We start from the raw sequence: 25,735 nt of genomic DNA on the forward strand, positions 1-25,735 counted from the left end.
CTTGGTTCCCCCAGATGCAAATGCCTTGACTCCCTCAGAGTATCTTCCATCTAGTCTGCATATATCTTATCTCTATCTGGTTGTTAAAGTGTTGTCTCCCACATTTAATGTCAGCTCTTTAAGGGCCAGGAGGGTATTTCTTGCCTTTCTTTGTTTATCCAGAACTTAGTAGAGTCCTTGGTGCATAGTAAATGCTTAATAAATGCTTAATGACTTAATGAATCATAGAGTTGTTAGAATTTGGGTTGGTGTGATTGTATATAGGTGCACCATTGGAAAAGCTACTACTAGTATTTAGCCTTGCATGTCATTAGAAGATTCCTAACAAGACACACCCTATACACACCCATGGTTTCCATTCTCCCACCCTCCCCATTGTACTAAGCCTATATCAACCCAGTGACAAAACTGTCAGGTGAAAACTGAAAACTAAGACACTCAATTGGCTGATTCTATCTTTATGGTGCAAAACAATCTGGTTCACTGTTTTCACTGAATTAATTGGCTGTTTGGGTATTGCCTATATATAACCATGATCTAAATGACAGTAATAATGGTTCACATTTATTTAGCACATTACAATTTATGATGGAGACAAGTTTACGAAGTATGAAATTTATCAAGTTGGTAACGCAATTATATTATCCCCTTTTATAGATGATATAACTGAGGCTGAGGGAGGTTAATTCGCTTGCCTGAATTCCCACAACTAATAAGACTGTAGTTGGGTCTTGTTTGTCAGTCCAATACTCTTCACTAGGCCAAACTGCTCCCGAATGCTGACTGGAATGCTAAAATCTTATTAATTTAACTAGGGTTTTGCCTACGAAATTCTAAGTGGTTTGATTTTAGTTTGTTGTGGTGAAGGCAGCAATCATTCTGAAATAGGAGGAAAAATGAATACATGAAAAGCCTTTGAATATGGGATGAAACCTATTCTTGTAATCTAATTGAATTTTCATTTCTTTAAAGAAATACTTGTATTTCAACTGTTTTTGAATATTCCGAACTAGAAAAATTTTAAAATCCAACACACAATATGAGGTGCTTTCCAATAAACATCAACTGTAGATTATACACAAGTCAAACCCATCTACCTGTTTACTCCAGTTCAAAATCCTTCTAGGCAGCAGAAAAAAGATACTTTAATTTAAGATTTTAATCTTTTCATATATTACAGAGTTTCTGTAATGGATTTTGTGCTTCTCAAAACTAAAAGAGTGACAGCTCTAGGTATTATAGATTTATTAACCATTGGTTAAATGGTGAGAGTCAGTGTAAAGCATTTTCTAAAATTCCACTCTCTTGGACTTGAATGAAATATGTCCTACTGAGCCAGAAGTAGTTAAGAGTTGGGAAAGTATTAAAAATCAGTACCAATTGTATATTTTTTTTCCTTTCTAAATTTACATGTCATTCCAAGATGGCCCTTTATAAATGTAAGCCTTATATAAAATATTATAAGGAAATATTTATTGAGAAAAAATAAATAATAATAGAGATTTTAAAGGGGATTTTTGAAAACTTATTAAGCTAATATAACAGGAGGCAGTTAAACTATGTTAAGAACAGTGAGAATCAAAACATTACTAAATGGTAGAGAATAAAAAGCACCAAAGTGAACCTCTGGATCATGTGACAAACAAGATGGAAGACCAGGGATTTTCTCTGATCCCCATGAACTCTCAAAAAATTCCCCAAAGATCAAAATTCTTCTCCACGACTTGACTAGTGCATAAATTTATTCAATGTGAAGTTATACATGACAGTTATATGAGATTCCATGCCGTCTCGGGGAGGGAGGGGAGAAAAATTGGAACTCAAAACCATGTAGAACCGTGTGTGGTAAACTAAAAATAAATAAAGAAATTCAAAAAAAAAATTCCCCAAAGAGGAATTATGTGCCACAGGAAGAAAAATTGTGGCTGTTTCCACAGGAAGTAATAAGCTCAATAAGAAGTAAGAGTGAGGTTGGAACCCTCCCATTTAAGCTCTGATTCCTTAACTTGGCAAGAACCTCTTTTGACTGAATCAATTAGAGTGTGAATAGGACCCATGTACTTTCTTGAATCAATCCAAATCATTGTGTGAGAGAGCACAGGTTCATCCATAAGCAATTTGGATAAAAGAAAGAAGCAATCTCAAAACTGGAAAGAGAATGCTGAGGATCTGGATTTTTGAGGTTAGAGCAAGCATTGCATTTCTGGTACCTCTGAGGGGTAAGGGAAATATAGACTGTAGCAGAGAAGGGAGGAACTGAGGGGTATCATTGGTTCCACAGGCATCAGAGAGTGGTGGATCCAAGCTAAGAGAATTCCCAAGAAAAGGATCACTCTTTCCTCAACTTATTCTGTGTTATAGCTAACCTCCTCACTCCAGAGGAGTTGAAACTACCCCATCCTAGATCTGATACTTTAACTAAGTAGAAACACTTTTCAATTCAATCTTAGTTAATGTATAAAAGCTAAAATGGGAGCTATAAAAACCACCTTTAAAAAGTAACAGCCTTATGAATTAATAGTGGAGAATACTAATTCTTAACTCACTCACTCAGCACCAGCTCAACATTCCAACAGGGCACACAAACACAAACCAAACTACTGGATTATGCTGCAGTCCATGCTGACATACTGCTCCTGTCCTTCCCTCAGATTCTTACTGAAACAAGCACTGGACTTCATGTCCAATCACACATGGAGTATGTGAGCATATACTTTCTTTCTGTCTGGCGTAGCCACTAAGTTAGAGAACTCAAGGAGGCAAAACTCTATCTTTCCTATAGCCTGAGGAAAAAAAAGCATCAGACATGGGCTCAGCCAGACTACTAAAAAACGGAGGGAACAGGGTGCCTATGTGCAGGACTGTACTGGGCTTGAAAAAAAGGGGAATGGATAACAGCTGTGGTCAGTTCTGTCCGCCTAGGAGCTACTGAAAATAGAGGCAGGCCCAAGGCCAGTGAAAAGTAAATTCCTGATGTGAAAAGAGACTGAGATATCTTTGAACTCCAGGCCCCAAGGGGAAATCTCGCATCAAAAGAGGAGTCAGAAAGTGAACAAAAAGGAAATTTATAAGGGAAAAGGGGTTTAAACAACCAACGATCTCAGAAGAAAGAAAATTCTGTTAAAAACCTAGAACACAAGCAGGTAAATCTACAGGAAAGATATTCAAATTAGAAGGAATAATCCTAAAATATTGCAAATATCTCTAAATAAATATTGCAAGATAAAGAAAATTGAACCTGCATCTGATGAAATACAGAACCCTGTGGATTCCCCCAAAATCTCAGAAGTGCAGCAGTAATGCTTCTCAATGGATCAAAAGAGAAATTAGACTTTTGAGAAAAGTTAAAGGGTAATAAATAGAAGAATTTATCGTCTGTACCACAAAGATAATTAGTGGAAGACAAAAACTTAAATCCATGTTTCCAAAGAAGTAAAAAAGATGAGAACATGTTGGCAATATAAATATCATGAAGAGAAAGACATTTTGGAAGAAGAGATACAAAAAGCAATACTGTTAAAAGAATGCATGATCTCTATCCAAGCCAAAAAAAAAATCAAAGTATGAGGGCTAGAAATAATGGATTAAGAGAATAATATTTTCAAATGGACATAGACTCTAGAGGTTTTACAAATTTACAATTCTTTGTACCATACCGTTAGGCAGATTCTAAAAAAATCTTATATTAACCTTCTGCATACTAGTTAAAGTGAGAGTGAGATGTTTTGGTTGACCAAATCTGGCTTATTATACCAGATTGTTTTTACAAACAGTAATTTTAGTTTTTGAAACATTGATATTCTTCACTACAGGTTTAAATCTTCTAGACCAAGGACCAAATATGGCTTTCAGATTGTTTTCATTCAGTATTCAGAACAATATAAACACAGATCTATCCCTGCCTTTAGTTGTAAAGACATAACACATCTTGTGAAGTCTTCATTAGTGATAGTTTTGAAGTTCCACATCAGGAATATTGTTTTATGAATATAAGAAATCCATTTCTTTTTAAAAAAATTTCTGAGCATACTGATTTATTGAGCAATGCATGCCAATTGTTCAACAAACCAGGATCACCCCCCCTTCCTCAGCTTTAGCCTGGGTGCTGAAAATAGGGGAAGCGAGATTTTTGTAAATAAAAACAATCAAATAGGGTAAATTAATTTAAAAAGAAATAATACAATATTGGGTAATTTGATTTTTTAAAAATTTATTTAATATTTTTAGTTTTCAGCATTGATTTTCACAAGGGTTTGAATTACAAATTTTCTCCCCATTTCTACCCTCCCCCCAACTCCAAGATGGCATATATTCTGGTTGCCCCATTCCCCAGTCAGCCCTCCCTTCTGTCACCCCACTCCCCCTCCATCCCCTTTTCCCTTACTTTCTTATAGGGCAGAATTGATTTCTATGCCCCATTTCCTGTATATCTTATTTCCTAGTTGCAGGTAAAAATATTTTTTGAACATCTGTTTTTAAAACTTTGAGTTCCAAATTCTCTCCCCTCTTCCCTCCCCACACACCCTCCCTAAGATGGCAAGCAATTCCACATAGGCCACATGGGTATCATTATGTAAAACCCTTCCACAATACTCATGTTGTGAAAGACTAACTCTATTTATTCAATTTTCTCCCTTGACCCTGTCCCTTTTTGAAAGTGTTTGTTTTTGATTGCCTCCTCCCCCATCTGCCCTACCTTCTATCGTCCCCTCTTTTTTATCTCCTTCCTCCTTCTTTCCTGTGGGGTAAGATACCCAATTCAGTGTGTATGTTATTCCCTCCTCAAGTCAAATCTGATGAGAGCAAGATTCACTCATTCCCCCTCACCTGACCCCTCTTCCCTTCCTACAGAACTGCTTTTTCTTGCTGCTTTTATGTGAGATAATTTATCCCATTCTATCTCTCCCTTTCTCCTTCTCTCAATATATTCCTCTCTAATCCCTTAATTTGATTTTATTTTTTTAGATATCATCCTTTCATATTCAACTCACCCTGTGCCCTCTGTCTCTCTATGTATGTATATTCCCTTCAGCTACCCTAATACTGTCTCATGAATTATACACATCATCTTTCCATGTAGAAATGTAAACAAAACAGTTCCACTTTAGTAAGTCCCTTATGATTTCTCTTTCTTGATTGCCTTTTCATGCTTCTCTTGATTCTTGTGTTTGAAAGTCAAATTTTCTATTCAGCTCTGGTCTTTTCATTGAGAAAGCTTGAAAGTCCTCTATTTTATTGAAAGTCCATATTTTACCTTAGAGCATGAAACTCAGTTTTGCTGGGTAGGCAATTCTTGGTTTTAATTCTAGCTCCATTGACCTCTGGAATATCATATTCCAAGCCCTTTGAACCCTTAATGTAGAAGCTGCTAGATTTTGTGTTATCCTGATTGTGTTTCCACAATACTCAAATTGTTTCTTTCTGGCTGCTTGCAGTATTTTCTCCTTGATCTGGGAGCACTGGAATTTGGTGACAATATTCCTATGAGTTTTCTTTTTGGGATCTTTTTCAGGAGGCAATCTGTGGATTCTTTCAATTTCTATTTTACCCTCTGGCTCTAGAATATCAGGGCAGTTCTCCTTGATAATTTCTTGAAAGATGATATCTAGGCTCTTTTTTTGATCATGGCTTTCAGGTAGTCCAATAATTTTAAAATTATCTCTCCTGGATCTATTTTCCAGAGGAGCACAGATGTGAGGATCCAGAGGGAGGCAGAGAGAGAGAGACAGGGAGGGAGAGAGAGAGGAGGGAGAGACAGGGGGAGGGAAGGACAGACAGGGAGGGAGATAGGGAGGGAGGGAGAGAGATGGAGGGGGGAGGGAGGGGGGGGAGAAGGGGGGATGGAGAGAGAATGGGGGAAGGGAGGGAGAGAGAGGAGAGAGAGAGAGAAAGAGACATACAGAGAAGGTATTTCATATTGTCTTCCATTTTTTCATTCCTTTGGTTCTGTTTTATAATATCTTGATTTCTCATAAAGTCACTAGCTTCCTCTTGCTCCAATCTAATTTTTAAGGTGGTATTTTCTTCATTGGTCTTTTGGACCTCCTTTTCCATTTGGTTAATTCTGCCTTTCAAGGAATTCATCTCCTCATTGGCTTTTTGGAGCTCTTTTGCCATTTGGGTTAGTCTATTTTTTAGGGTGTTATTTTTTTCAGTATTTTTTGGGGTCTCCTTTAGCCAGTCATTGACTTGTTTTTCATGGTTTTCTTTCATCACTCTCATTTTTCTTCCCAATTTTTCCTCTACTTCTCTAACTTGCTTTTCCAAATCCTTTTTGAGCTCTTCCACGGCCTGAGACTAGTTCATGTTTTTCTTGGAGGCTTTTGATGTAGGCTCTTTGACTTTGTTGACTTCTTCTGGCTGTATGTTTTGGTCTTCTTTGTCACCAAAGAAAGATTCCAAAATCTGAGTGTGTTTTCACTGCCTGGCCATGTCCCCAGCCCACTTACTTGACCCTTGAGTTTTTTGTTGGGGTATGACTGCCATAGAGTAGAGAGTACTATGTTCCAGGCTTGAGGGTATGTGCTGCTGTTTTCAGAGGTACTTCTACACAGCAAGCTCTATCACTGCAGCACTCCTCCTCCCCCAAGAACCGCCAACCTGGACCAAACTCAGATCTAAGGTGGCTCTGCACTTCTGCTCTAATCTGCCACTTAATTACTCCCACCAGGTGGTCCTTGGTGCTGGAAGCAACTGCAGCTGTAGTTCTGTAGCTGCACCACCTCTGCTTCCCCTGAGGAGGTAGCTGACTGGGAACTCCTTTCACTCTGTCTCAGCAGCTTTTCCCACTAACCTTCTCTGTTGTCTTTGGTGTTTGTGGGTTGAGAAGTCTGGTAACTGCCACAGCTCACTGATTTAGGGTACGAGGGCCTGTTCCACCTGGCTCCTGGTCTGGTTGGTCAGCGCAGCCCATGCTGGGCTCTGCTCTGCTCCCAGATCTGTGTGATAGACCTCACGCTGTGACCACCCAGGCTGTCCTGAGCTGGAGCCCTGCTTCCCTCTGCTATTTCGTGGGTTCTGCAGTTCTGGAATTTGTTCACAGCCATTTTTTAAGGGTGTTTGGAGGGACCTGGGTGGGACCTCACGCAAGTCCCCGCTTTCCAGCCGCCATCTTGGCTCCGCCCCCGGGGAATTTGATTTTTAAGTGGAGGAAATATTAGGGACTTTTCAAGGTGGGAGGGAAAAATGAAGCTGTACAATTTCCTGAATTCAGAAGAAGAGGTACCCTACTCCCCAAAGTGTCTATAAATAATTAAAGGAATAACTGATTGATCAGTATAGGGTCAGTTTTCTGATAAGACATATGAGTTGCCTGAGATGTATAAATGTGAGATGTATAAATTGCATCAATTGTAAGATAGAATTGGGTTTCTGGTCTGCATGATCTGGGTCCTTAGTTAAGGGTCTCTAAGCAGCAGATAGAAATAGTCCAGATTCCCAGCTACACAAGGCTAACTTCAAACAATATAATAAAGTTTTTCCCAATTCCTACAATTGAATAAGGTTTTCTTTTTTAAAAATTTACTTATTTATTTTTAGTTTTCAACATTTACTTTTATAAGATTTTGAGTTCTAAAGTTTTTTCCTCCCCTCCCCTCTTCTCTTCCCAGGACGGCATTCAATCTGATATAGGCTACACATGTACAATCACCTTAAACATATTTCCACATTAGTCATGTTTGGAAGAACCATAACAAAAGGGAAAAACCACAAGAATGAAAGAACAAAAAAAAAGAGAGAGAGAGAGAGAGAAAATAGTGTGCTTTGATCTGCATTTAGACTCCACAGTTCTTTCTCTAGATGTGGTTTTCCATCATGAATCTTTTGGAATTGTCTTAGATCACTGCAATGCTGAGAAGAGCTAAAGCTATCAAAGATGGTCATGGCACAATGTTGCTGTTAATGAAGAAATTATTTTCTTACTAAAATGATATGTTATATTGACCAATTTTCAGAACAGAAACTTACGGTGTTTTTTTAATTGAACTGAAGAAAGGAAAGGATTTCAAAACTTATATTGCCAAATGTAGGTAGAAATTAAAACAATGTCTGGTGCAGTGTATAGAGCACCGGTCCTGGAATCAGAAGGATCTGGGTTCAAATGCAGCCTCAGGAACTTGATACCTATAAGCTGTGTGCCCTGGGCAAGTCACTTAACCCCAATGGCCTCACCAAAAAAAAAACAAACCAAAACATTCAGCTCCCTTGGGGCAGCTAGGTGGTGCCGTGAGCACTGGCCTTGGAGTCCGGAGGACCTGAGTTCAAATCCAGCCTCAGACACAACATACTTACTAGCTGTGTGACCTTGGACAAGTCACTTAACCCCAATTGCCCTGCCTTCCCCCCTCCAAAAATAAAAAAGATGTAGAAATTAAAACAATGTCATAAGTTCTAGCTGTATTCAACCATTTTATGTATTTAAGATGTTTTGCTTGTCTTTTTTTATTTTTAAGAACAACACTAATAGAGACATTTTCCTTTTACAGATTTTGCAAATGCAAACGTTATTCCTTTTTTCTTTTCATCCAACTATTACCTTTCCCCCATTACTTCTTTTTCTTTTTTGTCTGTTTGTTTTTGGAGGGGGGAAGGCAGGGCAATTGGGGTTAAGTGACTTGCCCAAGGTCATTGCTTCTTTTTCTTAAGTGAGTTTATTGTTAAAATGTATTGTATATATTTAACAGAAGGAATGAAAAGCATTTCTTAAAAGTACCCACTATGTGTCCTGCAATGTGCCCCATGTTTTACAAATATCTCATTTTATCCTCACAAAAACTCTGAGAGGTAGGCGTTCCTATCTCCATTTTTTTTTAATAGTTGAGGAAGCTGTGGCATACTGTAGTTAAGTGACTTGTGTAGGGCCACACAGCTAGTAAGTATTTGAGACCAGATTTGGATTCAATCTTCTTTTTTTTAATTTAATATCTGACAAACTGAATAGTTAATATGACTCTCCAAAAATTATATGTTCAAAATACTCAAATTGATCAGTGAAGTCAACAATGCAGGAATTCCCTCTAAAGATACAAGTCATAAACCATCGTTCTTTAGAGACTGTTGTCCATATTTTTACATAAGTTCAATGTGGGGAACCACTTAATTTTCTCGGGAACTTCCTGTATTTCTCTTGATATCAGAAAAATGTCAATGGATGATTTAGGCTCTCTCTGAGTTAACTTCCATTCTTGCCATTTGATCAACCTATCCCTCTTTATTTGTGACTACATTTATTTGATGCCAATCCTTACACTGCCTCTCTTCTGAAATTCTTTGATGGCAAAGTGCTGCAGTCTGCTCACACCAGAATGAGGCTGCTAAGAATCATTCTTTTAAACACCTAAATTAAATCAATTTTTACTTATGTAGCCCTTGACTCATTTTTTACCTTATAGAATTGAGGTTAAAATCATTCCTTCTCTGTTTTACATTTTAGATAATAATATAACTAAGATGATGACTTTTGGAAAATTGTATCCTCTCAAACTAAGCACTATACGTTACTCATAAAGCTGTGCTTATATGGCCACATGGTGTGAATATACACATATATGTGTTTATATGTGTGTTATATTTATATATTTGTATTTATACACATATGTATATGTTCATACATATGCAGTCTATGTGTAAAATATTATAGATGGATATATAGATAGATAGATATACATTTCAGTGATATGTGTGAAAAAATATTTCATTTGGAGTAAAAAACATGGGTTTGAATCTTGGTTGTGCTTTTAATATTTTTGTGACCTCAGACAAGTCATTTCTCTTTTCTGTTATCAGTTCTGTCCATTGTAAAATGAGAAAGTTGGACCACATGGCCTTTAATCTTTTTTCTAGGCCTGGATCCCATGACCAATTCAGGCAAAGAAATGGTGTGATTAATTATTTTACTGATTTGTTCTCCTATCTAAGTGAAATGACCAAAATGACCCCTTACTTTTCTGTCATATAAATAAAGTTTAATATTATTTTGATGAAAGAAAAGGAATTTTGTTTTGATTTCCTTTTAACTCTAGATTGGAAGAAGAGTTACATATTTCTCTTTCAAATGTTAGACTGCAATAGTTAATGGGTGCAATAGTTAATGCACTTATCAAATATAACAATCAACATGAAAATTCAGTTATTTTATCTAAAGACAGCTCAAGCTTCCTAAGTAAACAAATAAATATCCTAAATGGATATTTATTTCTCTTTCCAGATTTTCCACCTACATGACTGGAAATGAAATGGCAGGAATCTATTTAATATACGTCTCTTCTTTAGAGACTCAGTAGAAGTGAATTTCTAGTGTTATTACAGGTCTCATCATAGATGACTTATACATGACAAAGCACCCTTTAGGGACATGGATTTATAGAGAAATAAATACTTCAATACTTTGCAACATCACTGATTTGACACACAATTAAATATTTTCTTTTTGATGAATCTAAAATGTCAATATCTTGGTTTGTGATGACATCATTTATTTTGTGTCTTGGGAATTAAAAAAAACAACCAAACAGAATGAAATATTGCTTTTATAATGGATTTCATCTTCATACTTAATTTCATTCTAGTAACATTTATAAAATATCTTCAGAAGAGAGATAGTATTATTTCTTTTACCTGATGGACTCCAGGCTACGAATATAGAATAGGGGTCTATTACGGTGACATTATGTGGGGCACATATTTCTGCTGGGGTTGATTCAGGAGTCTGTAGAACATAACTATCACTAGTGTTGCTGCCCCCTTCGGTGCGGGCTTCCAGTTGGTAGACATAACTAGAAAGAAAGGAAAGGAAACTGTGATAAGACAAGGCACAGAAGGCTTGTGCTATCTCTAGAGTTCTTCTGTTTGCTATTTAGAGACCTAGAGCATATAAATGGTAAATCAAGTGTTTGCTAGCAACTAAGCTAGATTTGCTGTGAATGAAACTGAAATATTCAGTCAAGGAGATTATTCTTCATTGAGCACTGTTTTCCCTGACATTTCTGCTTTCTTTATTCCTTCCATATTTCAGTCAGCATGACTAACAAGGAATAGAAGGGTGGCCTGAGATGATGCTAGTGAGGTTAGTACAATTCAGTTCAACAAACATTTATTAAGTTCCCATTATGTCCAAGAACCTGTGTTAGGCATTGGGAATATAAAAACAAAAATTGAACAATTTTTCCCCTCAAGGAGCTAACATCCAATTTGGAGGCAGTAGGAAGAAGAGATCCATTTTCCAAACTATTAGATCCTTTGATGGATTTGAGTTCAGGTAATTCTGGATAATTCAGATTAAAAAAAAAAACTCCAGTAGACAAGGAAAATATCTAAATTGATCACGTTCATTGGTTAATAATTCTATGTTGCAACCTTATTCTTTGCTGTTTTATCACTGAATAATGGAATGATTTAAAATTGTTTGTCTAGAAAAGTAGGCCATCATAGTTGTCTCAACACACACAGTGACGTGGTGGAAAAAAAGGCAAAGAAAATGACAAGTAAAACATCATACTTTGGTTTCCATTTTATAGTGTTTTAGGTTTGGGGTGACGGAAGAACTAAATTTAATTATTTTTTGTCAATTTACATAGTTGATTCAAATAATTATTCAAACTATTTATTTACATACTTGCATTTTCTTAATGGATTCTATAAGCTCTGACAATAAGTGATCTCTTGTTATAAGGATCTTCACATGAGAAGTCCACTTAGCAAGGATACAAAAAAACTGCCTTACACACAAAATTTTTGTGGATAGTTGGAGCTGTTCTTTCTTGAGTTTACCTGTTATTGGGCTCCAGGCTGTTGTCTGTGAAATTCTGATCTTCTCTGCCACCCAGAAAGACCACAGTTCCATTACGACGCAATTGATATTCAGAAATGACACCATTAGGCTTTTCTGGCTCATTCCAATATAATTCCACTGTTGTAGAGTTGATGATAATGTGACGTGGTATTGACCAGACTCCTATTAATAATAAAATAGCATTTTTTGGTGAGATAAAATAAAATTTCATATTGAAATACACACTAAGACCTAACTAACAACAGTGCAGCTATTTGTTGACCAAAAAAAGCACATTGATTGAAAAGCACAATTGAAAGATTTCCATTTTTGGTTATCTATAACATTGGAAATAATTGGGGCCATTAATTTTTTTAAATGGAAGATATTTTCTGTCCACTGTATAAAGTCTATATATGTTCCTTGGGGAGGAAAGCTTGGAATGTTCAGACACTTTTCAGTATTTCAGGCCAGAACCCAAAGTTACTACCCATAGAGTAGTCCATTCTCTTGGGGAAACTGGCTCAGTTTGAAAGTTGAGTCCATTTGATAGCTAATTTCTGGGGGAAAAGATATGATTCACAGGGTATTGTTTATTTCTGGGTTTCATTTCTCCCCTAAGAGCTGTACCTTATTCAACAAATCAATTACAGCTATGACCAAACATGACATGATCTAATATTGACTCCAAAGATAAAATATAAGAATTTGGTTCATAATATGCTTCCGTTAGTCATACTTTTGGTTCTTATCCCCAAAGGTTTTAGGATTGCAGCTACATAGTTAGTCACATTTAAAACATGTCAATATTCCTTATTTACATAGAAAATCATCCTGATAGAAATTAGCAATTTTACCAGACAAGTATGGAATGACACAGAGATTTGGTTTGCTTCCAGCTCAAATCAGAAGTCATGTTTCATAATTTTCAAGGATTTGTGACAATTCTGACTGAAGTTGGAATGGCCTTATACGTGGGGATGATTGAGTAGGCAAAATTAAACTGCAGAGACAGCCTAAAACCGCTCAGTTGTTACCTCCTGTCTACATAGAATTCCCTCCTGCCATCTTGTCATTTTTCTTCCCCGCACTCAATACTAAAAGAAACAATTTCTGTATGTTACATGTCACAAGTGTGAAGCAACATCAAGCTACTTGTGAAGGAAAGAACTGTGAAGTCATAAAATAATTATTATGCCATTCACACTTTTCACACTACTGAGTGATAGAAGATATTTGACTTAGCAGTATTTAATTTTCTATGAAAATGAAGTTGTAGAGGGCAGAGAAACTCAAGTCCTGTGGTATTTCACGTTACTGTTTTAGCACAGGAATGGGGAGAAGTGGGAAAAGATCAGGCTAGTAATGAAGGAATTCTTTTCTTAATGTACGCACTATCCCTTTAGGACACACATTCATTAAGCCTTCAAATTTAGTCTGGCTCATTTCAAAATTGGTATCTTATAATTAGTGGTACTTGAGCTAGTAATTTAAAATGACATTACTCTTTAGTCACTATGTTACCATAAAGCAACACAACTTAACTGTGTAGCTAACTTGTCCCTTTAAAGCCCCCAGGTTATGTTTCAAGCTCGCATTTATTTCACATGGACGTTATTCACAAATGGCACTTATACTGATGGGAAATGGATTCTAAATCCTTGTTTCTTCTGGAGGAAAAAAATGGTTTATTATTCTTTTACATAGTTATTTGTGTTAAAGGGAAAGAACATAAAGTATAAAAAAAACTCAAGGACAACATTTCACATCTCATGCTTTCCTGCATCGTTGAAAGCTATAATTTTTAGGTCATAAAATCAGTAGTCTTTCAAGAAATTTTGTTGGTATAAGTGGGAAAAGAGATTCATGTTTTTATGGAATTCAAATGTGCGGATTTGAGGAAATAAACTATATTGGATTTGAGCAGGAAACCCTGACATTTTACAGGGCTTGAGTTTCAGCCAAAATTGGTAGAGGGATCCTTCAGAAATTAACCATTATCATCAAAGTATCCATTTGATACTTCCCCTTTCCAAAAAATCCACTGCAGGATTCTTACTTTCAAAGGAACACTCAGCTTTTTGACATGCAACATTCTTTATATAGAAAATATCATTAGTGAAATCCTGGTGAGGAGCCATATGCCCAGTGTGTGGAATTTTCCATTTTATTCTCCATTTACTAGTAGGAAGTTCAGGTTGAATATTCTGAGGTACAACAATCCCTATCATCAGAAGGGTAATGGACAGAAAGTACAGGACTTTATTCCAGAATTTATAACTGTCTGCTCAGTAAGTCATATGTGCCTCAGTTTTCCCACAGTTAAGTTTTGAGTGATTATGCTCCCCAACTACAGCAGAGAAGACTAACAAATTACCTAGTTATCACTTACAGAGTATTAAGACATTTACCTCTTATAACCAAATGGCATCCTAGATAACATAGTGACTACCACTGGAATACCAATTAATTAACTTTATGGGCTATAGTTGACATAAATTCAACATAAACTTAACGTGTTGTCTCTCCATGAGGGCTCATCATTTGTTTCTTTTTTTTAATTATAAAACATACACACATATAAACACACATATGTGTATGTATATATATATATATATGATACTTATGTGTATCTCTCTCTGTGTATATATATATTTACATATTATATATACACATATATATGCATATATATAGTTATTGGTTACACAAAAGCTTCTAGTTTTATAAAACAATCTTTCTCCATTTTTTTCCTGTCTTTTTTCTGCTAATTCCCTGAACCCCTCTATTTAAATTATAGACAGAACAACTGGGACAGCAATTACATCAAATTTCTTAAACTGAGAGAGACCACGATATAATGATAATAGCTAATATTTATAGAGTGCTTATGTGCTAAACACTATACAATTATTATCTAATTTGATACAACCCTGGGAGGTAGATAAGACTTTGTTATTTATGTCAGAAAGGGCACTAGTTGGAATCAAAGGTCTTGGGTTTGAATACTGGCTTTGCAACTCACTACAGGCCTTAATCTTTCTAGGTCTCAGTTTTCTCATCTGTAAAATAAGAGATTTGAAGTAGCAGGTCTCTAAAGTGTCTATCTACCAGCTCAACACTTTTATGATCTGTAAAATAAAGCAGTCGAATGAGATTACCTCTAAAGTTCTGCATTCTTCTGAATCGATGTATGATCCTTTGCAATGTATACACCACTGTGGGAAAACTAGCTACGTAATCATTATTGCTCTTTTGGTCAATCTCACACTTAATTTTCTTACAGTAGGCCATAAAATCTGAAGGACTCAAGGAAATGATAAGTATACTTTCTTTCATAAATGAAATAGGTTATAAAAGACTGGTAGATGAGAATACAAAAATTTTTGTTCAACAATTTTCAATAATTCAACAAGCATTTAAGTGCCTAATATGTGTATGGCTTAGCAAATAGTTAATATTAATACAGTTAGTATAAAGTCATTATAAGTAAATTCTCCCTTCCCCCGGTTATAGAAATTTTGTTTCATTACCCTGAGGAGCAGCCTGCAGTGTTCGGCTCACAATTGGCTGACTAGTAGTACATCCAACAGATGTACAAGCTGTAAGTGTGAAACTGTAGTTAGTGTAAGCAGAGAGCCCTAGAAATAAACAAACAAAAAACAAGGGGAAAAAAGAGATCATTTTGATGTACACAGTTCAAGTCAACAAATGATTACTAAGGCTCCACTATGTGCAAAAAGATAGTTAGGTGAGAGGTTATATAAAAATGAGTAAGACTCAGTCCCTACTCCCATAGAGCTTACACTCCATTAGGGAAGATATGACATGAATATGAATGCAATAATATAAAATATGATAAGTACATAAGAAAGACAAAGAAAAGTTTACTAAATTTCACAAGTATGGATGTAATCTTGAAGACAGGAGACCCAAATACTGCAATAATATAAAATACTATATATTAGTAATAGAGTTGAGTGGCACTCTCAGTGATCAGCTATATAAATTTAATAGACACTACATAGAATTCCACAAGATGGGTATTTAGTGCATGACATAAAAGGATATAATATCTTTCAGTTCAAATATATATGTATGTATATAATATTCATATATACACATACATATATGTCAATTTAAGTTGTTAAACAAATAACTCCTAGTTAGTGGCAAAAATATTTAGTCTAATTTTATAGTTGAGATATTGTTTCAATTATTAGTAACAATCTTTTAGTAATGATAATTTTAAAATTTAAATCAACTGTTAGGTTTACTGATATATCCAAGAGTGTAGCCATATTCACAAACTTGTCTGCTAGCTCTAATTCTAGGATCTCCTTAGAGAAAGCTGTTCTCAGGATATCTATATCTATATCTATATCTATATCTATATCTATATCTATCTATCTATCTATCTATAGAGAGAGGAGGGAGAGAGAATCACTTGCTTTTACATAACCTAAATTTCCCCCTGTATCCCTCCTTCAAATCCTTCCCAGAGAGTCATCTCACACACACAAAAATGTTTTTTTTTAAAGAGAACAAAATCAGCAAAACTTATACACTAAAAAAATCTGACAAGATATACAATGTTACACACCTGTTGCTTGCCACCACAACTACTCCCCTGTCCACTTCTCTAATAAAGTAGTTCGGAGGAGGTTTGTTCTTATATGTCTTCTTTGGGACTGTCCTTATTCTTTGTAATTTTGCAATATTCATTTTCTAGCTGCGCTAAGCTTGTTTCCCTTTAGAAGGGAGTTCAGGTCCCTAGGACAGAAGTATAAGGCTACAAATTTATGTGGGTCCCTTTGAGGAAGAAGAGATGTATTAAAATATTTGAGAGTTGCCTCCCTTGTAATCTTCACATTCAGTTTTTCTTCTGAGAGAAGTCCAAACCATAAGGATTCCGGAGGAATACATGGCCCTGTAGTTGAAAATGGGACTCATTGAAAAGAGAATTGCAATGAGTCCTTAGTTTGTTTTTCATTCTGTCTGTGGAGTGAAATAAAGACTGATGTATACCAAATGTACATTGTCACTTTGTATATTTACACAGGAGTTGAGGACCTTTCTGCCTAGATCTATGGGGACAAAGACCCAAGTTGTATTTGGAGATTTGCAGAGGAAACATTGTGTGCAAAAAGAACCAATTAATTTTGAAAAAGCTCTCAAGATTGAACTCCCAAGACATAACCCCAGAGCTTAGGGGTACAGAGGCATGGACTTCAAGTGAATAAATGTCTTAAAAATACACAATTTAACTTGTTTCAGTATTTTTATATGTTTGTTATCTATCCTGGGTTTCCCTTAAATGATACAAGGAATCCTATGGCTTGTATATGCCCTAGGACAACAACTTGACATCAGAAGGGTTTGGCTTGCTAGTGAGGATGATGATAACTAGCATTTTAAAAAACTTTTAAAGTTTTCAAAGCATTTTGTAATGAAGACTCATAAATAGATATAAGGTAATTTTGGGGAGGTAGGGCAATGCATTAACAGGAGAGGAAGGATCAGAAAAGATTTTATATGAAAGGTAATTTTTCTTAGTTTTTGATAAACCATTTTTTTAGTGTTTATACAGCATTAATGAACTGTTCCAAATAATTTAATGTAAAGGATATTGTATTTGGAATCAGGGGACCTGGTTCTGACATTTTCCCATTTCCACTCAATTAACGTCACTTAATAAGCTCAGTTTACTTATCTAGAAAGTGAAGAAACAATACAAGCACTAACTACCTAACAGGATTGTTGTGTGCTTTGTAATCCTTAAACTGCTTCAGAAATATGAGTTATTATTTTGGGAGAGAAGCACCTTAAAGGTGTGACATATCTTTATGAAATAAGTTGGGATCCTATCATCAGTCTTCTTTTTTCATCTAATTACTAATGTGTGAATTATTTACCCAATTAGATTGTAAGCTCTTTGAGGGCAGAAATAACATTTTCTAAGATATCCTCATCCAGAACACCTAGTGTAGCTTCCCACAGGTATTAGCCTTTACTCCCTGTTTCCAGAGATGAATACTTAGGTGAAGAAGACATTTTTCCCTGATAATGAAAAATAATGGCTGTAAAGTACTTAGTACAGTACTTAACATATTGTAAGCACTTTATAAATCCTTATTCTATTCCCTATGTGTAAAAACCTTGAGCTTTCAATCAAGGTACTCAATTTGTTTGTTAAATTTTGTTAAATGTAGGTTAGTCTATAAATTCAAGATCCCATTATGATTGTTCAAAGTGAAGTAGTGAAATGAGATTATTCCCTGCATAATTCTGACCAAAAATTACTTTTTCTTCAGTTACCTATGACATGACCTCAATTCTCTCCATTTTGGGGAAATGTTTCCTGTGCATTCTAGTTGGCCCATTCCCTTGAATGGCTATGTTAGGGAATAAAGAGAAAATACATCCTACATAGGGTTATAGTAACCTTTATTTGGATGACAGTGGTTCCCTATTTCCACTAGGATCACATGTAAACTCCACTATTTGGCATTTAAAGTCCTTCATGATATGTTCCCAATTTGCCTTTCCAGTTTTGTTTCCTATTAATCCTTTCATCCACTCAGAAGACTGTTCTTCTTACTAATTCCAATACATGACAATCTATTTCAAGTCTCCCTGACATCCTTTTGTATTGGTAATTAGGGTGGGAATTTTTTACTGTTTTCTCTTTTAGAATGCTAAAGTAATCAAGTGCCTTTGATTAAGTCTTACAAGGTGCAAAGCCTCAGGTCCACACCCTTCTACTGATTAGGGATGAAGCCTTCAGGCCCTAAAATGGGTATGTAAACTCAGAGGTTAGCATTTTGTTTGGGGGCTCTCACTCACTGGAAGAGTGTTGGTGTGGAGACTCTGGGTAGCTGTTGTTAAGAGCTCCCCCTGCTCACCCCCTCCCCACAGCCTTGAAGAAAACCTAAATGTTGGTGCTTCTCTTTTTTGGTAACTATGTATGTGATGTCTTGATCAGACAAAGCCTGTCTGTTGAATTGTGTTATTTGATCTGTTGATGCTTTCTGTTTGTAATTTCTATTTGTATTTGCTCTGAAGTTCAGGGTGATGGTTTTTTCCCCTGAACTAAGTGAATGATATATTTATGTTTAACTACAGTGAGATTGTTAACCTCTTAAAGTTGTTTTCCTTAGAAAAGCAGATCAAAGAGCCTGTGCTGGCAGCCATCTTGTTGTTGGTCTCATGTTGGGTCTTACACCCCCCACACAGCTGCTGCTAGCCACATTTTTGTTACACCTTTACATTGACTGTCCTCAAGCCTGGAATGTATTCCCTCCTCATCTATATCTCCCAGAACTCCAAGTTTCCTACAAGATATCTCAAGTGCTACCTTTCATATAAAATCTTTTCTGATCCTTCCTCTCCTGTTAATGCATTGCCCTACCTCCCCAAAATTACCTTATATCTATTTAATATTTACTCATATATGTATGTTTGCCTCCCATGATAGAATGCAGTGAGGGTAAGGATTGTTTCATTATTGTCTTTGTATTATTGCTTTGCCCAGTGCATGGTGCACAGTTGACACTTCACTTAAATGTTGGTTGATAAAAACAACAACAACAAAAACAAAAACACTTCAAATTGTTATGTACAGAGGAGAAAAATTGGTAAAAGGTAACGTAAGTGTATGAAATCAGAACTCACTCCACTCATTCATGTATTCAACAAATATTTATAGAAATAATTGCCTTGATGACCATTTATCTTCCCATAAAGAACATAATGATAGAATGTGGCTTCAGAGATAGTGTAGTGGGGAAAGTAACAATTCATTTGGCATGTTTGTTCTACATGAATTATTTCTAAAACCAGCATAAGTCATCCATAGGAAGGCCAGAGAAAGTCCAGATATAGAATGTGAAGGTAGAAATAGTCAGGTTTCCTTCAAATGACAAAGTAAGTATGCTTTATGAAACTATTATTCCATTTACCGTAAATATTTAAATGTATGGTCCATATCTTGTCTATTTAAAGAAACCAAGATAAAAAACCTTCTACATATTTAACATTAAAAATCACCTTGAAATTCATATTATTCAGTTAAACAACATAGAATTACTTACTATATGCAGAGAATAAGGAAGAAATTGCACCTGTCTACCCGATGACACTACTACAAATGAACAGTACATTTGTATTATTTTCTTTCATTTGTATTTTGTAAATTTTTATTTCAGGCCCTCTTTGGAATATAAATTAGTTTAGGCCAGGATCCATTTCTCCTTTATAACTCTCGATAGGGTTTATTGTACTGGTGGTCTGAACTAGTACTTAATTATTCTCCATTTCCCTCACTATCCTGATGAATCTTCTTTGGAGGTCCTCCAGTTTGTTAATGTCCTCTTTAAACTAAAGCACCTAGAACTGAACATAATACTCTAGATATGGTCTAAGAGCAGAGTACAGTGCTGTTATCCCTTTGCTCAGCACAGACATTATGTCTTTATTAATACAACCTAAAATTGTATTAGCTTTATAGGTTGCCATGTTGCACCCATATCGACCTTTCAGTCCATTAAGACCTTAGAGCTTGTCACATGAACTCTAGCCATACCTTCCCTAAAAATGACTCCAAAAGTATAATGGGTTACATCAGGAGTTATTTGATTAACTCAAGGGCTTTGAACAGAAGAAGTATGACTACTTCTTGCAATTGTTGTTGATGGGATTCATGATTTCTATTTGGGTAGAATTGAAGGACTTTTGAGGTCCTTTTCAATTCCAAATTGCGATGGTATTTTTTAAACTTACTAGTTTAGTCATTTGTACTCTAGGCTATTCTGCCCAATATTGGACACTGTCAACTGGCCTTACTGTAAAGAAATTTATTGCTTAGACCAAATCAGTTAACTAGAAAAGCAACTTAGCCACTGGTAGAAACTCTGTAAGATTTCTTTTATTCAGATAGAAATATAGCTTCTGATATCTTGTCAGCAATGATGTCATTTGTATTTATTATATTGTAAGTTTTTTTTAAACTATTATCTGTTCAGACTGGGGATATATCTATGCAAAATTCCTATTCCACAGCATATGCTATAATGCGTGAACTATGTGGGTGTTGAGTGAAGTTTTGATAATATGGAGAATGTATCAATTCTTATGTCCTACAATCTTTCTTAAACTTAATGGTCAAGGGATGTTGCTGTGACATTGAAGATCTTTAAGACAGCAATGACAGCCATCAGGTAGAGATGACTGAAGCAGACAAAATAATCTTTTGAGACCCCTTCCATCCCTATAAATCCTTAGGCTCCATAAAGTCAACATGTTTTACCCAGTTAAACAAAAAATAACTTGTCATTTTAAGGAAACTCATTTTGGTGGCCTTTAAAATAAGGTATAAGAGAAATACAGCAGAAGACAGTGAGAAAGGCAAAATAGCACATGAAAAATGCTCATGAATTGAAGAGGATGAGGAGAGAAATAAAGAGATGTCTCAGAGGGACAGTCCTGACTATAACCTAATCTTGAAGTTCTAGAATAGGAGAAGAAAAGAAAATCACTCAAATGCTCAGCATAAAAGTAAGGAAGGGCAGAAAGGCAGTTGTAGAGCAGAGAAAGGAAAATACATGGAGGAAAGCCAAGTATTTAACATTTCAGGAGAGGGAAGATTACTGTGGCAGCAAATTACTTGAATTCCCCTACAGGGAATCATGTTCTCTTTTAAAGGAAAGAGGCATAATATAACAAGACTCATTACAATTACACTTTAAAGAGTAAATGTGTGTTAAAAAGAAATGCAGAAGTCTTGCTATGGATCATAAAAACATGATTTGGGAAACAAAACCCATGCCTATGCAAGTTACAACTAATGCATAATACAAAAACCAGCTTGCTTTCTAATGCTTATTCTCCAGACGAACATTTAAGTAAAAGACACTTTGTCCCTCAAGATTTCTGACTATAAGTGTTCCTTTAAGATATCTGGTCAATTATCTTATTGTATCATCTGCTGTTTTTCCAAAAGGTTGCCAAACAATCCTAAAGAATACATTATCCCATCATTCAATCAATCATTTCCAAGGCTGTTTGTCTCCTCCATGATCATGACTCCAGCAAGGTCAGTAATTAGCTCCAGTGCTGACGGGCCCATGTTAAGGATGAAAATTTTTGTTATGAGGCTATCAAGTTGTTACACACATATGAACTTCACCTAAACCAGTGCCCCATGCTAGGGACAGTTGATTCCAATTGGTTGTTACGTTTGGCCAATTCAATTCAACCGACCATCTTCTGAGTTTGATAGCCTTCTCTCTATATTGCTAAGAGACATCACTGTGGGTATGACCCTATCTGGAAAGTCCTTCAAAATCACAACCTCTAAAAACTGTCAGAACTCACAAGGAATTGTAGTCATAATAGCACGAATATTAGTGTGTCCCATTTAAAAGAAATATTACATATAAAAATATGGACCTAGAAGTGATCCAGTAAAAGTGCTTTTTGGTGGAGCAGGGGAGCACGAGAAGTATGAAGAAAGCATGGATACTGTAGAAAAGTAAATTTAGACTTGATATCAGGAAAGAATTCTTAATAATTAAAGCTGTTTGGGGCAGCTAGGTGGTGCAGTGAGTAGAGCACCAGCCCTGGAGTCAGGAGGACCTGAGTTCAAATCCAGCCTCAAACACTTGACATACTTGCTATAATGACCCTGGACAAGCCACTTAACCCCAATTGCTTTGCCTTCCCCCCTCCAAAAAAATAATTAAAGCCATTCAAAAGTAAAAGAAAAAAAGAGAAATTTACACGATAATTTTGTTGTATATTTAGAGGAAATAGCAAGTTGTACATAGTAGATTTGTGGTTTCACATGCTTTCTATATTGTACTGTACTATGGAAATGTTTGTGTTGTTCCATGAATTGAAAATAAAAATAAAAAGAATAATAAAAAGAATAGAAAAACTAGCTTCCTTTTAGAGGTGATGGATATACCTGCAAAAAAAAATCCCCACAACTTAATGTTATGGAAGAGATTCAAGCAGATACAAGTTTGACTGGACAGCCTCTGACATCCTACACCTTTCTGAAATTGTGTGCCTTTGGTTATTTTGATAAAAAAAAATACTCACTGTTAAAACATTTTTAAAAATGACTTTTGGACTCCTTTCATCAATTAACAAATATTTACTAAGCACCTACCATATATCAGGTACTTTGTATAGAAAGTAAAAAATGAGAAAGTCCCTATAGTCAGAGAATTTTCATCATATCAGGGGACATGACATTTATACATATAATTACATATGAAATCAACATACACAAAATGAATATATGGTAATGGGGGAGAAGTCACTAGCCTCTGGTGAGCATCATCTAGGAGGTGGAATTTGAACTGAGCTTTGAAGGAAACAAGGGATTTTAAGAGAAAGTGTAGAAGAGGGAATTCATTCTAGACATGGCAGATAATAGGCAAGAAATGGACATTCAAAACGCATATGTAAGGTGGAGCAAGAAGGAGAATTTGTCTAGACTGAAGAGTACATTAAGGGGGTGTTATGTAATAAGATGGGAAAGTTAAATCGAAGCCAGGTTGTAAATGGTTTTAAATGTCAAACCAAGGAGCTTGTAGTTGATCCTACAGGTAATAGGGAGTCAATGGAATTTATTGAACAAGGAGATCATGAGATCAGACCTGTGCAGGCTTCAAGAATATCACTTTGGCAGCTGTTTAAAGGATGAATTGGAGAAGAAAGGGAATTGAAACAGGAAGACCCCTCAACAAGCTATTGGAAAAATCCAGGAGAGAGATGGTGAGGACCTGATTTGGGGCAGGAGTGGTATGAATAGACAGAAGGGAATAGTTGTAAGAGAGTGCAAAGGGTTATCATGGTGTATTTAAAAACAATTTGTTTTATATAACAACCCCTGGCAAGGGGTTGACTGGCCACAAAAGACCCTAGGATTCACAGTTCTTCCAGGTTTGGGAAGAGATTAACCCTCAAAGAAGGGGGCACATTTTCATGGATAGGCTATGGGCGGCTTTTTGGGGACTTCAAAGGAGAATGACGAGAATAGAAGAAGGGAGAGGTGGGGGTTGTTCAATGACAGCAACCAGTCTCTACTGCATCTATGGGCACATTTATTATAGACCATGACAGATCTCTCTCTCATTCTCTCTCTCTCTCTCTCTCTCTCTCTCTCTCTCTCTCTCTCTCTCTCTTCCCCCCTCTCCCCTTGCCCTGTTTTATGGTGGATGCTCCCTCCAGTAACAGAAGCACTGACAGAAAAGCCATCTAAGATGTGTTTAGTTGTGTTTTTAAAAAATTGCACTAAAGAACACATTTCCTCAATTTGATAAACACCTATGGTTGACCATATATTTTTGTTGCCTGGGGTTCCTTTGTGGCATGAGAGCACCATGGGGACCACAGAGGAGAAAAGGACATTTTTAAGGGGGCATAAACACAAGTTATTTTATAACTACTCTTCTGAGTGCAGAATTACTATGAAATCTGGCTGTATTTTATAAATCTCTCTTATACATGTGAGCTGATATTACATATAAAATCCATTTAGAAATGTTTCAAGAACACATCTATTGTAGTTCTTTCCATTTGGTAATTCCTCTAGCAACATCCATCATGATCAGTCATGTCATTATTTCTCTACTTCCAAAAACTCATTTCTTGATTGGCCTTGGTGGCCATTTTCTCCTTGCATATAACTGGAAGATCCAATTTCAGTTGATGAGCATTTAATAGAAGTTTAAAACCACATATATCCTCCTTTATACTTCTCCTATATTCTCATTCTCTCTCTCTCTCTCTCTCTCTCTCTCTCTCTCTCTCTCTCTCCTTTCTCCCTCCTCTCTCTTTACCCTTTTGCTCTTTCTCTCTCCCCTTCCAATGAATAAGTCCTTCCCTTCTATACTTCCTGATTTTTTCATCTAGTTGAAAATTTTCTGATTTATCTTCAAGGCTGACCTAGCTTAAAGGTCTAAATCACAGTTGGGGAACCTGTGGCCTTGAGGCCACATGTGGCCTTCTAGGTCCTTGAGTATGCCCTTTTGACTGAGTCCAAGTTTACAGAGCAAATGCTTTTATTAAGGGGATTTGTTCTGTGAAGTTTGGATTCAGTGAAAGGGCCACACATGAAGACCTAGAGGGCCATATGTGGCTTTGAGGCTGAAGGTTCCCCACCCCTGGTCTAAATTATCAGTTGTTTCAATAATATCATTCTGTTATTTTCCTACAACATGACTCCTTCAACTCCTTGTTTGGCTTGCATTACAAAATATCTTATGACCTAGTGTCTAAATCTGAGACTCAAATTTTGGTAACCTGATGCTTCTTGGTTTAACTTGTAGCTCCAGTTTCAGACTTTCCTTCTTCCTTCCCTTTCTGATAATCAAGAGACTCCAAGTGCTGACCCAAGCTGTGTTGCCTCACTGTAGTTTCATATCATTCCTGCTTCTTATTGTTTCATTTGCCTTCTATTGGCAATGCGTACCTTCAACCCTGTTACAAATAGTCCTACAAAATATGTGTATATTGAAATTCAAGTCAACATTATTGAATGGGGGAACATGCTGGCTTTCAGCTTTAGTACTGCCTTAATGCCTTCTTTAAAGCTCCAATTCTTCTTTATCATTATTCTTAGGGTATCCCAAAACTTTTACTGCAGTTTAAAACTTTAATATATTAAAACTGGTGCTCTGTCAAGGAGCACAAAATGTTTTGCATGTGCTAAGTTCTTTCCTCCTCTCCATATTCAGGGAGTGTCCTTATGCAGGAGAAATTTGGAACCCAAAATAATTGTGTAAGTAGGCTGAACATTCTAGAGACCATGAACCCTCAGAGGGTGGTTAGGCAAAGCTGCTTGGAACAGTATATCAGCACTCCTCCTGTCCAGTCAAAGACTTCTGGGGCGCTGGAGATGTTAGAAATCTCTTTTTCTAACCAACCAAAAGTAGTAAACAGACTGATGATTTTGCA

At 36.1% G+C, this 25,735-nt stretch overlaps 1 protein-coding gene across 1 annotated transcript in view; it reads right to left on the minus strand.

Moving 5' to 3' along the window:
* Positions 1-25,735, minus strand: part of USH2A (usherin) — a 991,863-nt gene that overhangs the window by 174,313 nt on the left and 791,815 nt on the right. Inside the window, exons 55-57 of the mRNA XM_036755334.1 lie at positions 15,301-15,408; positions 11,770-11,953; positions 10,618-10,775 (exon numbers count right to left, since the gene is read on the minus strand). Coding sequence (XP_036611229.1) covers positions 10,618-10,775; positions 11,770-11,953; positions 15,301-15,408 — 450 coding nt within the window. The remainder of the gene's footprint in view (positions 1-10,617; positions 10,776-11,769; positions 11,954-15,300; positions 15,409-25,735) is intronic.

Source organism: Trichosurus vulpecula, chromosome 4, assembly GCF_011100635.1.
Source record: "Trichosurus vulpecula isolate mTriVul1 chromosome 4, mTriVul1.pri, whole genome shotgun sequence".
In the NCBI taxonomy this organism is placed as follows: domain Eukaryota; kingdom Metazoa; phylum Chordata; class Mammalia; order Diprotodontia; family Phalangeridae; genus Trichosurus; species Trichosurus vulpecula.